This window comes from Calonectris borealis, chromosome 7 (assembly GCF_964195595.1).
Source record: "Calonectris borealis chromosome 7, bCalBor7.hap1.2, whole genome shotgun sequence".
Lineage (NCBI taxonomy): Eukaryota > Metazoa > Chordata > Aves > Procellariiformes > Procellariidae > Calonectris > Calonectris borealis.
In genome coordinates, this window is record NC_134318.1 from 36,295,312 (window position 1) to 36,312,633 (window position 17,322).

General features: G+C 40.2%; 1 protein-coding gene across 1 annotated transcript in view; it reads right to left on the minus strand.

Annotated features, from left to right (window-relative positions):
- Positions 1-17,322, minus strand: part of HSPA12A (heat shock protein family A (Hsp70) member 12A) — a 58,548-nt gene that overhangs the window by 13,138 nt on the left and 28,088 nt on the right. The window contains exon 7 of the mRNA XM_075155139.1: positions 214-385. Coding sequence (XP_075011240.1) covers positions 214-385 — 172 coding nt within the window. The remainder of the gene's footprint in view (positions 1-213; positions 386-17,322) is intronic.

A 17,322-nucleotide genomic window follows, 5' to 3' on the forward strand; every position in this document is an offset into this window, starting at 1 on the left:
TAAAATTCAAGTGTGTGCAAACATGCCTGCTGGATCAATGCCTAAACTAGCCTAATTACAGTAAACAGCGAAACAGTTTATAAAAGCAAACTGATGCTAGCCTGAAACGTTTCACGAGAGCAAAGACAACAAGAATTGGTAAGAAAACAGCCCTCATGGACAAAGCAAACTTGGGCATAAGAATCTAAAGAAGTGAGTTAATAGAAGTAGTACCCTGTGTAAATCCAGTTCCAATAGTGTCACTTGGGCTATAACCATTGACAGGCGCCCTACTACTCAGGTCTATCATCTGGTGCAGGCGGAGCTTTCGGCAGTAGATAGAGGCAGCCTCGGGTTCCAGGGCAATGATCAACTGCTCGGGATTTTCAGGAGATGCCATTCCTGCCTGCGAGAGAGAATCGATCAGAGAAGTGGGGTGGGAAATACCGCAACCTATCAGACCCTTTTCAGCAATTGAACAAGCTTTTCCCCAGCTCGCCGTTTCAGACAGGTCAGCCCTCCGAGTTCAACGCGCGAAGGAGCTGCTGCCATCGGCTAAAGGTCTTGATCTGGGAATCGTCCTGCCCACAATGTATGGCACAACTTCACAGGCTGTAACAGGGAAGTACGCATGCACTTACCATGCTAAGTGTCTAACCAAGCAGCTGTGTACATGACAGGTGGAGAAAGGAGGAAAGTCGTTTTGAAACCTGTGATGAATGGCCTAAAACCTGAACTCCTAATTAACCTGTGAATCTGCATGCTAAGAGGGGCCCCAGTCTGCTTTAAAAAATGAAGGAATACCTTTGGCCTCTCCTCCCCACAATGATATTTTAAGTATCTCTTTCTTTATATCCCAGGTATATTTAGTCCTTGCTGAAATGGACCCTCTCCGCACTGTGTAGCTTACTAGGAATATACAATACACTTTGCCAGTAATGCATCTTTTGACTTAAAACCAGTATTTTCCATTTCAAAATCCACTGCTTTTAAGCACATTCACTTTTATAACATCTTCAAAATGCTCAGTTTGTTCAAGGACTCAAAATACAATAGGGCAAGTTCCCAAAAATGTAATGGGAACAAGCCTAAAAATAACCCCACATTAAAAAATCAACATTTGCCATTCTTTCTATTTTCTCTCTGGATTTTCAGCCTCCAGACACACAGATTTTCAAGAAGTCACAAGTTCTCATGTAACTGCATCACTCTCAGAGCTGGGCTTAGAGAATAATATCAAAGAGCAGTTGACAAAATTGTGTTTTCATTTCTTTTCTCCTGTACTTCTCCCTACTGTACGATTTTCTGTTAAAACAGATAAAAACATCTTTCAATTCTTTCTGCTCAACTTTTGGTTTACTTGCTGTTGTTTTTCAGTTAAGTGCCTGAGTACTAAACATGCTAGCAAACAAATTGACTGACTGCTTCCACGGTCAGTCTTCCAGCAAACCTTCACTTCAACTCATACACATGTGGTGGCTCCAGAGCATCCCCAAAAGAAGGCAGACTCACATGGAAAGACTGTGGACCTGGACTGGAATTTGGCTTCCTTCATATAGCCACGCTGTGGGCTGTGGGAATTGCTGGCTAGTTTACACCTGCAGCTAGAAACTCAAAGTAAAGCTTGTTCAAAAAGCAATACTGGGGTAAAACTTGGAGACATAAAATTGTCCTTCACATTTACTGACTCATTTTATCCTCTCCATCTTAATAAATAAGGTACATAGATTTTTATAGAAAGCATCTTCCTCATTGTTGATAACAAAAAAGGAAAAACAACAACAAATAAATTCCAAAATAAGAAAGTAAGGGTTAAACTAATCATGGTTGCTCATTATTTTAAAAGCACACCTCATGATTGGGATTATGGCCACTTTACATCCTTTATTGTTGTTGGGCAAAACCTTGTGCTTCGGTTACATCCACTGGACTCAACAGCATGATCTGAAATTAATGGAACTGTCCGGGAAGGAGAATACTGTGCAAATGTCACAGAATATCAAACCTTCCCAGCTACGTGGCAACACGTATTGAAAAAATATTGTACTGAAAAGAATGTTTGCAACCAAACTTTCAAAATTTGGAAAACACAGATTTACAGCAGCCAGAGTAACCCTAAAAGGTATAAATCAAGCACAGGTCCAAGCCAGACTCTCCTGCCATCATACCACTTGCATGCAAGCATGTTGGCAGGTGCAGGCTTAGGTAAAGCTCTGGAGCGGTACTGGGGATGAAGATGAAGTTCTTACATTGTGCCTTAGTATAAACCCAATCCTTCCTCCAACCGGTCTGGATGTACTAGGCACAGGCAGGGCTGGCTTCACACCAGCTACTTCAACATCACTTATCTCCAGCTGAGCTCTTCTACACACAAAGCTCTAATTTGTTGCATTGGAAAGGGCAAAAGATATGAATCAATACTTGGTCCCTCACAGATATTTATCTAATCTGCTAAAGAATTCCAAAAATGTACGGTCTCTGCACACAAACTCTCTCAGCCCTTTCCCGTCTTTGCCTTTGGAAAGTTTTGCTAAAAGCCTAATCTGAATCTTCCTTGCTGCAACTTCAAGGCCAGCACTTCTTGCCCTATCCAGTAAGGGCACAGAACAAATAGCTCCCTACCACCCTGCTGCAGTTTTCACATATATTCAGTCCGTTATCATGTCCTATGAGAGCTCTGAATCTGAGCAGCAAGCCTTTTTTTTAATATCCAGCAATGTGGATGAACTTGGCGTGCTTAGTCTACTCCACGTACTGGGCGTACGTTAGAAGCACAGACAAAGCAATTCTTAGTCTTGTGTCTAACCTACACACTAAAGAGAAAATTGTATTTTAGGGAAAAAACAGTTTGTTGCTAAGGATATTAAAATCCAAAGGCTACATCATAAAGTATTTGCAGAGGTGACAAGAACTGAGTTGCACACACAGGCAATGCACTGCTATTTCCTAACTTGAAAGGGGGAAAAAAAAAGATTGTATTAATTGCAAAGTCATCTGTTCCAGGGGGGATTTTAGTACAAATTTCCAAGTCTGGTTCTGCAAAAAGAAAATAGTAAACCATTAACAATAACACTTGCTTCCTCCCCTCCTCCAGCAGCAGTCTGTACTTTTCACATTGCAGCCTGCATATCAGAAGAGGAAGGCAGTGACCTGCAGCGGATGGACTCAGATCCATGTTCTCAGACCCTCCAAGTATAGCAGATGCTATTCTTGCTACTTTTTCTCTCTAGATATTATTTTAACATACTTAAAATAGGCCCTGAGCAAAACATTCAACAGAAATGACAGTTTATAACAGTTCAAAGCACAGCTGATCCTAACAGAATTTCATGAAGAAAATGTTGGGGTTTTCTGTTAAAAAGCTTTCCTTGCAGAGTTTGAAGGGCCAATTACAATGAACAATGTGTTATTTCACACCATAAAAAGACCATACAGGCATCTTGTACAATGAAAGGTACTAGGCATCCCACATATATATATTTTTATCTGTACATATACATATCTATGTACATATATATGTATGGATCAATATTGACTCTATTTCATACCTTGTGTACGCAGTATTTCTACTTAGATCACCAGAGATAGCACATTACTGTACATATATGTATCTACAGACAGCACAGAGAGAATGGGGGAAGGGGAGATGGGAAAGAAACACGAACACATACATATTGCTGGGAAGGAATGGAGCAATGAGGTCGCTTTAATACAAGCTCTGAGAAGATGAAGACTTAGGAGGCGGTACCTCTGTCCCACCATTACAGCCGAGGAGAAAGGGACAGATGGGAGAAAATTATCGAGCATGCAGAGAAAGAGGAGTGAAAACAGCAGGCGGTCAACACAAAGAAACAGTGATGCATTCGTTAAAAATATTAACTGTAGAAGTTTGGGAATTTGCTATATTTTACATTTGTTCCTTTCTATCTGCCTCACTCCATGCCCTCGCCCACTGCTGCCGAAGTACTGCTGTAACTAAGAACAGAGATTCACAAGTTAACAGGCTTGAACGGAACAGATCTAAACAATGTCTCGGTATTCAACATTATATAGATCATTCTGGCAGTGGGACAGATGCATCATGTTGCTCTTGCCTGGGGCAGCTTATAGCAGACTTTGTAACAGAGTCATGTCTTGACTGTACTCTGCTAAGGAGATTTTCTTTCTCCCATTATACTCACTAGCAGTATAAACCCAGTCATCACTTATGAAACACGAAGGAAGCAGACAGCAGTTTTCCCAAAAACGCAAACGTGGAAAACCCATCATGGAATTACAAAAATCCTTTGAGCATCAGAAAGTTCTTAAAAATTAATTTATTTGCAAGACATTGCTGCGTTTATACACCTGGAAGAAGCAAAGAACACCATGGAAAGAACTACTTTAAAAGACTCCCCCAAACTCACTTTGCTTATATGCCTGAGGACTAAGATTTCATGCTCTGACAAGAGAACTCCCAGATTTTCACTCACTCCAGTAAAACAGGTCTGTGAGCTGGTGCCAGTGCATTGCTGTTCATTCGCCAAGATGCATCATCGACAGCAAACCTCAAAGTGCTTCAAAGCCTCACGTACTGGAGCACAAATAACTTTACCATCCACAGGCAGGTGAATTCTCAACCTGGCACACTAACCCAGAGACGTGTCACCAGACGAGAGCCACAGCTGACCACAAATACATTCTTGATTCCCTGAACAGCATCAGCTGCCAAGTGTTAGACTAATTCATCATTAGCAAATACTGAGGTCTGGACTGAAGCTCAGTATAGCAGTCTGAGCACTTCCAGAGAACTAAACGATATTCACTCATTTCATATGCAGAATCATCATTACTATAGATTAAAAGAGACCTCGGAAGGAATAGCATATTAGGAAATACGCCATCACTGACAAGGTACACGTTTCCTATTACTATCCTTTCAAACTATTGAAAGCAAAAGTTAGATCTCCTTTTTTGCTTTTTCAGAGAGATACATCAGGCATCTTTTTACAGGCAAACAAAAAAAAAGCCCCACTACTGACTCGTAACACAAGGAACAGGCCTTACGTGGAGTGCACCCATTTCTTTGAGCTATAAAACTGATTAAAAGAACTGATACTAAGGTCTTAAATAGTGCAAAAAAAAACCCCACGCACAGAAAATAGTACTCCATCTGTTGAATTTAAGACGCTGATTTATTATTAGAATCGTATGTTAACTGGAGTCAGACCCATGCATTTTGTATTCATCTTTATTTCCTTGAGCTTCACCTGCCTGGAAATCCTCTCTTTCTCTCTCTCTTTCATGAACACACATTTCCTCTTCACTCAAAAAACTTTAAAGTCAAACTTGTTTTCTGAATACTAAAACTTCTGCAATCTCACGGCTGGCTGCTGAGAGTGTTGGGAGGCTCTCAGCTCACACTGCAGCTTTTGCCATTGTCAGGGAACACGTAACTGTGCTTTCCTGCACACAGCTGCCTATTTTCAATCATTTCTGAAGTTTCTGCCCTTCCATCAACACTGGGTGATAACACAGGCAGGCACACACACTTTCACAAGATCACTGCATAGGTCTAGCTTACTTTTGGAACCAGACCATTAAAAAGGGCCAAACCTGCAGAATGAAACTACACCAGAGCACAACAGCAAAACACTGCCCTGTCTTGTGCAGACTTCCCAAGAACTTTTCTCCGTCTAAAAGTAAAGTATTTGCATTAAGTTTGTATGTACAATAATTAGACTTTTATGTCCCTGAGGTTGTGTGGAGGAAGAACAGTCTATAGCACGGCTGACAAACCCAACTGATGCGGTGGGCCAGCCCCTCGGCTGCTCCACAGGCTAGCCGTGCTACCCTGCCAAGCTAGGAGGGAAAGCAGCAGCTCACGGGACCAAACTGGCCCCATGGAGGCAAACTCTGAGAAGAGCGGTAGCAGAGGGATCTGCTTTAATGATGTTCTGCAGCATGGGGGGTTGGGGAGATGAAAACATTAAATAAATAAAATAAAGGACGAGGTGCATTTCACCCCACACTTATGTAGGATTAAATCCAGATGGTTCCTGCACCTCAGTGTTATGTTAACATAGGCAGAAAGGCCTCAACCTGTCAAGATGCAGCTGTACTTATTATTGTAAAATCAGCATCTTCCTTATGGCAAAAATATGGTGAAAATATGTATTAATCTTAACATAGCCTCTGAAAAAGATCCAAAAAGTAAAAGAGAAAACTCTCTGGTTAAGAGTCAGTACATATTGGAAATAATGGAGGTACAAAGGAGCACTACACAGATTTAGGATAATCAGATCTGTGCAGGCAATCCGGTCTTGACCCCGGTCTTGAAATTATTCCAACATATACTCATAAATTTTAAAAAGTGCATTTTCTCTGGATGAGAACTGTGCTTATACTCAGGAGAAGTGAATTTTACTTTCTGTTGTGCTACTAACCATTGAGATGATCCTGGCAGACTCTGTAGTCCTTACTAGCTCAGATTACCTATCTGTAAAATATGTATACTAGTGCCTTTGTCCTTTATGCACTGAAAGCCACTGAAGGAAAACATTTTGTAAACTAAGTATAGAGTAATATACTATATTACTTCCATGGTAGTTAAATTCAATCTTTCAGAAAGAGAAACAAACTAAGAATAAGGTCTGATTGGATGAATTCTAATTTACCGCTTTGATAAATTTTGTAGTCATCTAAGACCTGATTCAGTACTGCATCAGTGCCGTAGGCACTGCATTCACAATTAATAAAACACTTGCAGATACAAAAATGTGGCATAAATAGGCTAAGCGGGTAAACATGTGCAACAGAAGAACCACCCTCATTAGGCAGTTGGAAAAATAAGGCGCAGAGACTAAAAGCCTTGGCTAATGTTGTGCAGGAACCCACGATAAGGTGCGAATTCGCTCCACAACCCCGGAACTCCAGTTCAGTGTCCCAGCCAAATGCTACTCTACACCAAACAGCAAGCTTCTACGTCTGCATGTGACACGTAGCACATACAGAAGCTGGAGGGACAGCTCCATCACAACCTTGGGTCCCCGTTCGGCTTTCACAGTTTGCTCCCTCCACCAACTGCATTACTTTAATCACTTCTGAAGCAATGCTGCAGACCAGATGAGTGTAATGATCCCTTCTTCTGGGTGGCAGGAAGCACCTTTTAAAATTGTTTTACCACTAAAGCCACAGTAGTAGGCACCAGAGATAAAATTTAAAAGTTGGATTCCATGAAATAGCTCCGTAAAGATAATGTGATTCATTAGGAAATGAAGCTCTGCAGGACAACATCATTCAGCCAAAAAAAACAGAAGCTGTGAATTAACAACAACATTTTTCTATTTTCCAAGATATTTATTATAATTAGTAACAATAGGAAAGCCATGATTGCAAGTCAAGCACCGCGCAGCCCGCATGAAGAAAGTATTGTGTGACTGAATCAAGGCAACACAAAACAGCAGTTGGAAATTAAGTGCCTTGTGAAATTTACACTGTTTAAACTAATCAGTTCATTGTGTTAACGGATTCATGATAACACCATCCACTTAGTGCCTTGGTAAGTGAGCTCTTCTCTAATCCTCCTCCTTTTTCACTAGCTAGTACTTTCTCCAGTTCTATGGCATCAAACCGGGATGTCACAAATAAACGACTGAGATCTAATTACAGAGGCAGAGCATGCCAGGAAAGAAGATGAGCAACATGGGAAAAGACTCTCAGCATTATCACAAAGAGGCACGTAAAGGGGAGCTGGGTTGGCAGGAGTGGGGCTAGTGGATATCACAAAGCTGCATGAAAAGCACAGCACATGCAGTTTGGCTAGATCTTCAGCCTTGAGACTTACGAAGCCTTCACAAAAAATGTTTGAAAATCACTACGCCGTCACATACACCAATGCTTTGCTGTTAGTCTTCAGAGTGATGAAGAGTACCGCAGTATTGTGAATAAATACAACAGAGTGAGGTCAGACAGCCCATTTAGCTCAGTCCACTTATCTGTTCAAAGACAGATTCTTAAAATTGCTCAACAGCCACAAAACAAACTGGATTTTCAAAGGCACCCAAATTCCTCTCAGTGACCACAGCAAAGAGGCTGTGTTTGCCAAAGGCAGGAGGAAGAGCTGCTCGGTGCTCCCCTCCTTTCAAAAATTCATACTCAGGATTTAAGAGCCTAGATGAAAACTGAGAATTAACGTCCTCTTTTTTTTTTTTTTTAAATGCAGTCAACACAATGTTTGGGTGGTGGTTGACCCTGTAAAGATTTGACATCTACAATGTCGTAAAGGCACTTTTTGCTTTAGAGAACCAAGAGCTTTGTGCTTCCTCTTAAACAACATTTGCTATATATAGATGCATATACAAAATAGATATACATAAATGCATACATTTTCACACTATTGTTACCTGTTGAGCTAAAATTAGGTTTGTGGCACAGGCTGTCCTTTATACTGTTCTGATCAGGTGCCACTGATATTTTGCATTTCACAAGTAAGAACACAGTGGAAAATTATCACAGCTGCAGAATTCCTTCAGTGGCCGCTTCCCCATCTGTACAGTTAAGTGACAGGACAAAGACACTCATCTCTCTGTGAGAAAACTGCTTGAGAGAGCATAAACAAAATCTCAGGCTATGGTAAAATAGTAGTTACTTCATTTTGCCATCAAGGGAAATATAAATTATAAAAGATGAAAAGTGGAAAAGACATCAATTTAATGGAGGGGGCATAAAACTGGAAGTTAAGAGACCCCTGTAATAGTTTTCATTTATTCACTTTGCACTAAGTGATTAAGTAACATGAAAGACGTAGAAGGGTGAACCCCAATGTAAAAATCGGTCTTTAAATTGTCCTTAGGATTTTGGGATTATCTGAGACCTCTCTTTGAGACCCCAGATATCTTCCCTTCTGCCACGGTTACTATATATTTATATAATTTTTCCTTGCTTTTAAAATACCAGAGCGTAGGATTTGCAGTGCTTTTTGAATTCCCAGGGCTTGCCCAAACCAGAAGCTCATACAAAGTACCTAACCCACAAAGAATTCACAAGCCTTCCTACTGCCTTCATATAGGCTGAACTTATTGCTGCTCACACTTCAAAGGTAGAACTCCTGTGAAGGGAGTTTTTAGGTGAAATCCTCTAACCTGCAGGAAATCAGGATAGATTATAATAAGGTACCTCACACTTGCACCCATATAGCTGGTTTGGTGAACTTCACCAGACAAGATATAAATTAATTCCAGTTAATAGCAACACTACTCCTCATTTAAGAGTTTGTGCATGAACGTATATGTTGAAGGGGCAAGAGGTTTAGATTAGCATTTTGTTTATAATTAGACTTAGTTTTATGGTGGAAGAAATTCTTGGATACCAACTTCAAAAAGCTGGGATGAAAATACGTAATCATCGTATAAACTACTATTATTATTGTTAATTTCGAAGAAACCACCAGAATCACTTACAGCCCTCTACTTCAGCACTTACTTCCTTGTTATTTCTCAGTATAAGTATTCATGACTGCTAATTTCCATGAGTAGTGGCTACAGAATGAGCTCTGTAAAGGTTATCAACTGAATACTTTTGCACCCCTCAGTTCAAGACAGCTATGGAGAAAGTGGAGAGGTTTGAAGGAGGGCTGCTAGAGAACACGTTCTGTAAGGAGAGACTGAGGGAGCTGGCTTTGTTTAGCCTGGTAAAGAGGTGGCCAAGGAGCAATCTAATAGCAGTCTAGGGCAGCTATCTGAAGGGCAATTACAAAGACAGCAGAACAAAACTTTTCTCAGTCTTGCCAGGAGATATAACAAGGGGCAACAGCCACCTGTTGTAGCTTGTAGAGTTCAAATTGGATATTACAAAAAAACCTTTTTACTACGAAGGTGATGCAGCACTGGAACAGCTGCCCAGAGAGGCATCTCTGTCTTTGGAGATTTTTAAAACTTGACTAAACAAAGCCACTGCTGAGCTGGTGTTGGCAATAACCCTGCTTCAAACGGAAGGTCAGACTAGATGATCTCCAATAAACGCTTCCAATGAATGCTTCCACGATTCTAAAATGGTGCAGGTATTATACACTGAGAAAAACCAGAACTGCTGGTAGGAATCTTTCCCAAACGTCAAAGACCTGCACACTTTCTCATTCCTTGTCTTTGTGAATGCCGTGTCAAATCCTTGCCTGTATCAGCGAAAGGGAGCCCATCGTGTCTGACAGTGTGACAGCAGTACCAGACTCACTGTAACAAGCCTGCAGTTATTCAGGGCCTCACAGGCTTCCATATGGAGTTCAGTCATCTTTGCAATTAGAACTTTTATTTGAGTGTCTTGGGATCAAAAGGAAACATTTGTCACAGTACATTTTTTTTTTAATCTGAAAGCTTGAAATCTGAAAATACAAAGATACAACAGTCCTAAGCAGTCCTTTAGCCTTAAACATCAGCCATCAGTCACTTTAAAAAGTGATTCAATATAGGGAAAGCAATTAGTTTAATGCATCAAGGATGCACAAGTTGAGTTTACAACACTAACACAATCTGCACCAAAAAAAATCTGCCTCAGTTTTGTCAGAGAGGGAAATTCAATTCCCAATTAATTCACTTCCCTGTATTTGGTGTTGGGAGAAAAATAGTCTTGTACTTAAAAGCATGAGAATACAAATAGCAGACCTGGACTTGAAGCTCAATTCTTTTGCGTTCACCTCTGCTACAAGCTTCCCATATAACATTTGGCAAGTCACTTAAGACCAAACTTTGTGAAACAATCCACTGAAGCAAATGCATCAATTTCTCAGCATCCAACTCAATACCAAGGTTTACAACGGAGCTATTGCTGAAGTTTGTTGGAATGGGGGGTGCTTGGACTCTGAATACTCAAGCTGGCTATCCGTCATACACATACCTGATCGTGCTACTTAGCAAGCTGTTTCGGACCAAAGCAGAACCCATTTGATATTTCATTGATATTTCATTTCTGTTTACTAACTTAACAAGAAAGCTACTCCTATGATAAGAAATAAAGTACAGCCTGTAACATTGCTCCCTCTTAATGGTTGTTTAGAAACTATGGCATTATCCCACTCTGAAAAGCAAGAAGATAAATGTGGCACCTGGAACTGTAATGAAGCGTGACTTTTACTTTCAGCACACTCTGAATAATTAATTTTGAGGAGTAGCATTGGATACAGTCAGAACTGCTGCATTTGTGTGGTCACTGATTTGAAGAACCGATTTGTTATAGATGGCTAGGCTGTCTTATTGAGATAAATGCCTTTGCTAAGCACGGTCAGACTGCCTCAATTTATTTTTCCTGGGCTTGCTGTTACCCAGCTAAGAGTACAGATTGCTTTACCTGTGCATTTTTATACTTTATATTTTATACATTATTTTTATAATCTATTCTTTGTATTTTCAACCTTGGAATTCTTTGGGACTGTAAGCACTGTTTGATTCTATTATTAAAACCCATACTCATCAGGTCTTCTCGATTTTGTATTATAATTTCCCTTTTTTAATTTATAAAACAATAAAATTTACTAAACATAGGATATAATACAAACCTTTCAAACTCCTAAAATGCATAATCAAACCCAGAGACGGAAGAGAAGCAGATAATCTCAAGGGCTCCTGAGCTCTATGAAGTATTACTCGGGGAACCATGAAGCTCTCCTGGGCAGTAGGAGCAATGAGAGGACAGAGAACAGGAAATATTGCCGAATCCCTATATGAGACACTAACAATTGCACAATATTGAAAGAATACACTATTCACTATATAAAGTTACAAGGATTAAGACTATACTTCTATTCCAAATGCTAAGGTAAACGCGGCTTCTTGCAGAAAACACCAATGCTGACTAAAAGGGCTCCTCTCTGTCAAGCCTTCCAAAATGTCACTCTCCTCTCACAGTCAGAGGGAGTCTGAAGCATTACCAAGAATTTTTTGCTGCATTACATTTTATCCCCCAAGGTGCAGGAGGACATTAGTTGCAAGTTTTATGACTAGCGTGCATTAGAAAAACAAAGCCATTAAATTCTCATAAGCTTTTCAATTTTTCATGTTACATTACTTAGAAATGCTTTTTGTACCATGAGCACGTACCAGCTACCACAACAGCAATGCCTGACTCTCTTCCTATTTAAGTATCCCTCCTAGTGTCTCAGGCTCTCCCCTTCCCTTTGTTTCAAAATATCCTAATTGTAGGTCCTTATGACTCAAGCTGATTTTATTAAAGAGATACAAGTGGCCCCGACTGAGATCAGTTTCGCCAAGAAAACTATACGCTTGCTACTTTCTGTCAGTTGCATCTTATTTTGTACCTTGGGCTTTCTGATTTTGCCTTAACATTTTTCACTATAGTTCCAGTTTCAGCTTGTATTTTTTTTCTGTCTTTGTAGCTGAATACTGGCATCTAAGACATCTTTTAGAGCGATCTATTATCCTCCTCCATTGTCCTTTCTATGAACTTACTACAAACAATCCTACCCACTAGTTTTTAGAACTTGTGCACACTGGTTTATATTTGCTTGTGGACTTCAATCACTTCCCCCACTCCTCCTGATTGTAGTTTAAGCCTTTCAGACTGTCATTTTCTTCTTTTGGCTGGAAAACCCCATCTAGCACAGTCTTTCCTCCAGGCAGAGGGAAGATTCTAATTTTTGGCTATTTCTGTTGGTTCCAGTGCCCTTTCAGGCAATTTCTAAGACCATGAGAAACATGTTCCACAGCTTTATAAGACGGGCACAGATCCCTCTACCTACTCTTACCTAGAATGCTACGAAAACCTCCTGTTTTACTTGCTTAGCAAAATAAAAAGAAAACCTCCAAATATTCCAACTTGTGCCACAGAAGCGGACGAACAGAAATGTACAGAATTGGATTAGCAGATGGCTTTGTCAACTGCCTCTGCTTTCATGTGAACCTGCCTGGGTAATTAAAGTGTGTAAACCAAGATCAATTAGTACACATTTCCCACTGTTCTGAGTTCCCACTCTGTAATCTTCACTCCTCAATTAGTCATCCTTTCCTAATTAAACATAGCTACAAAATGTAGAATCCTCCCTAACATACCACTTAATAAACATTTTAATCCTTATGATTAAAAAGATCTTAATATCACAAAAGTGAAAGCATGGACTCAAGAGAACCCCAGAAGCTACAAATAATCAGGATCGTTGATGCATTAACACACTTCTGCCTCGTCTGCCTCCACTAACAAGTTTCAAACAAATCACCAGCTTCCCAGTGCTGCTTATGCCTGAACATCATTGCCTTTTTATGTAGTTAATAGCAGAAGTCTTGTTACACTGTGCCTTGACAAATAAATTTCAATTGCATGTGGCTGACGTCCCAAAGAAAATACTTACAACTTACGTACCTCAGCTTCACAGCTATCAATCTGGTTAAGTCTCTCCAGTCATCTTTTTAAAATCAAACATATGTCACGTCACGTGTTCATTAGCAAGGGATTTTATGTGCCATCACATTACTCTTTTGCCAAATTTGTTTACTTTTCTCTGAAGGTTTCTACAGAGCAGGGTAGTACTGATCAATGTAATGTAACGTGACCCTGGAACACAATGTGTTAAAATAATTCTCATCATGCGCATTCCATGATGAAACTGATGTGAAAACATTAATAAATATTCAGCCTAAGAGCTGGTTAAAGAAAGCCTCCGGAATTCCAGGCTCACATGCTTAATCCTATAACCTAGATTGCCTCTGTTTATTTATAGGAGCTTACCATGCAAACAATTTTATTTGCTACTTGTAATTGGAATATAAATCTACTTCAGAGTTCTAGAACTCCATTTCAAAATCAGTTCACATTAAAAGAAACCTCAATATCCCTAAGTAGACCAGCTAACTGATGTTTGTAAGATTACAAAATATTTCGAGCAAGTTTATGAAAACGCACTATCCTTCCCTTTCCTTTGCTCTGCCCTTAGTGCATTTGGTATGCCATGGTTTACATTCTTATTTTATAGCTTCTGCATTCACATACTCCTGTCACAGTCCAATTTCTTCCTTAAAACCTTATTCTTATTGGCATGTTCAAGGAATTCCAGCCTGCAGATTCTGCTCTGCTCTTACTGTGCCCAAAGAATTTGTATTGGAAGATGAGCTGGAAGAATGCCTTTACTAAAAAGAAACACTCTGCCAAGAATACTGGATCTTGTTTTCCTCTAATAATCAATCTACAGTGCCTGAATTTCATTTGGATAAGGGATAAAAAGTGCTGCTCATAGTAATATATTAAGAGCAAAGTGCTGTTAAGACTGAAGCAACTATTCACACCTACCTAGATTCAATGGATTTCTACACAAATAGTTTTGAATACTTTTAGTTTCACCTTTCCATCAGTGGACACGCGATTTTTTTTTTTTCATCAGTAATACAAGACTAACAAAACACTGAGTTTTCTTCTGTCAGTACAAACTCAGATGACACAGAGTGGGATCCTGGTTTTGTGTCCATGTTCACATGCCTTTCTGACGAGGCTGTAAATTCCAGGTCATGTTCACGCGCAGGAAGTGGCTTGCCTCCACACCTAAGCCATCTTTTCATGTTGGGGGCTAAAACTCAGGCTCAGTGCAGGTAGTTGCATTCGTCTGCTTCTGCAAGGACAAGAATACGGGCAGGTCCCACCCACATGAGCGGGATGGAGTCCTCCCACATGCTGTCCAACCAGACCATGTTGCCAAAGTCTCCAAAATAAGAAAACATATCAGCAGTTTGAATTTATTACTCACGATGCGAGTTCTTCATGAGAATGGGATTCCTTCTAATACTGGTAAATACAGTACTTCTGACAGAACTACACCAAAGCAAAGAATTTTAAGCGGAACAACTAAGACACAGAAACAAGAGAAGTTAACGCTATTTATGATGCCTTATATTTCACTGGAGGGGACAATGGGAAACCTGAGTGATGCATCCTAAGAGTCATTATTCATCTGTGTAACGAACACAGATGCAATGCACACTAATCCCAGCAGATACGCTTTGGGAAAGGAAACTTAAGTCAAAGTGGGTCCTACAGAGATGACACTCTGCTCTTGCCACAGAGCTCTCTCCAAATGTGACCAGACCTCAACAGGTGTCACACAGCTTTCAAACTCTCTCTGGATAGATAGGAATTAAGCATGAGGAACAGGAAGAAGGATCTGTGGACTGTTATTCAAGAAGAAAGTAATTTTGGTTCAGCAAAGTGAGGTTATAAGGACATGCAGCTCTCTACGGTCTACCAGACTTAGTCCTTCAGGAGGCCCCAGAGAGCAAGGCAAATGAGAATAAACAAATACCTGCTTCAAAGAGCTAACAACTCAAATATAAAAAGAGTTAAGAATACAAAAAGTACAATAGATCAATACAAATGGGGCAGGCAGGGTAACAGCAAGAAGCAGTGAAGAGCAGTTTTCACGTATCAGTAGGTCAATCATGGTCAAGTTTTTGTAGGCATGACAAAAACAGAGAGGGTTTCAGAGGAGGAAAATGAGTTAGCATTACAGATGTTCATGTCCAGGACATGCAGCTTATGTCTGAGATGACACAGATGAAGGAGTCAAATGTAGGTTGATTCCCTGTCAAATGCAAGGCTACAAAACCCTTTAGCGGCGTATTCTGAAAGGATACAAAACAGGTCAGATTACAGTTGCCAAAGCCAAGGAAATGATGTTGCAGTAACCGAGATGCAAAATCAGTGACAGCTTTGATGAAAGCTCAGCAGTATGTACAGACAGGAAAAGCTGTCATGCAGACAGAATTAGCAGGATTTTGAAAGAGAGAGGAAGAACTGTGAGATGAAGGGAACACCCAGATTACTCATTCAAATGAGAAAGCAGCACAGCAGCTGGAAGGGGGAGTCGCGGGAGCCCTTGGGCAGATTAAGATTTCCAGGTTAGCAATGGTTTTTTTAAGGCAAAACAGAGATGAGGAAATCTCAGAGAGGCATTAAGATTGCAGGCTGTACAAAAGCTGATGGATGTTAAGTGCAGATGCAAATCTACAACACTTTTTACTCGATTTTAGAAATTCCATGCAATATTTAGCTTTGCCTAGACAACCACTTAACCATTCCAGAAAGGCTGGGCTTTACGTTGTGATCCAATGACTGAAGCCATTAATATTTTGCCACAGATTACTCAAGCAGATTTCCACAGCTCATAAACATTTCCCACTAGTTAACTCTCAGTTTAGACTAGTGGTTGTACCTCAGTGTGTTTCCAGTAACAAAGTTTCTACCACTGCCTTTTCACACTTTTCTCTACTCGATGCCCCGATTGCTCTTACGACAACAAGCTCTCATTGTCATGATGGTTGGATGTTCCAATAGCTAGCAACAAGGGCTGCAACTTCTGATCCATCTGTACATATTGGTTTGAGGAACACGTTGGATCCAGCAATAGAATCTGAAAGACTGAATGGCAATGCAGAACTCTCAGTTTTCTGCACTTCTTTCTTCATCCCCATTACTTTAAAAAAAAATCAACTGTGTGTATCAAGTAAACATCAATTATTTCCCTAAACCCTTATGTTTTCCTGCAGCTGATCACACACCCCAAGTTAAAAGCTTTGTCAGTCCTTGCTATTTATCAAGCTTGCCGATAAAAGTACACAATCACAGACACAACCACAGACACAGACACTAATTAACAACATTCCATTGTGCCACAAATGAGAAATGCCAAGAGATCTACCTTACCCTGCCCTGCTCCTTACACAGCTCCCGGTTCACAAGCACACATGCACACAGACAGCAGGCAGACAACAATATACAAAGATAATGAATGGGTCTCTAGTGTTTCAGATTTACCTACAACCGTGTCCTTCCATCAGAACTTTAAGAGTGTTTTGCTTCTGGCACTAGCATTAGCAATCCCACAATAAAGACTGTTAAGAAAAATGTTGCTCAACATTAGAGATAGTTAGAAACAGAGTTAGAAAAATCTGGGTGCTTCCCAGGAGCACTCTGCAAATTACTCATGAACTACTAGATATTTTACAAACTGTGCATCGCATAGCTGCTGCCAATGGGTTACGCAAGTCTCTGACCAAAAATAAATAAAACAAAACAGAAAATGAATATCCTGATGAAAAGAAGATTGTGTACATCCCGTGTATCAAAGACGCAAACTGAATTTGAAATAAAGGACACGCATATGGAAAGTGCACATATTTGGGGGGGGCTGAGGGGAAAGGGTTAAATGCAGATAAACCTCTTACTGGTGAAAATAACATTTGAATTTAATTTTATATCCAGACTATCCGGTTCACAGTCCTTTCATTCCTACTGTGGGAAAATGGGAACTGGAAAAAAAGTCCCACCAAGGAGGCTCTTTGCTTTCCCTCCTCTTCCCTTTTTTTTTTTATTTTT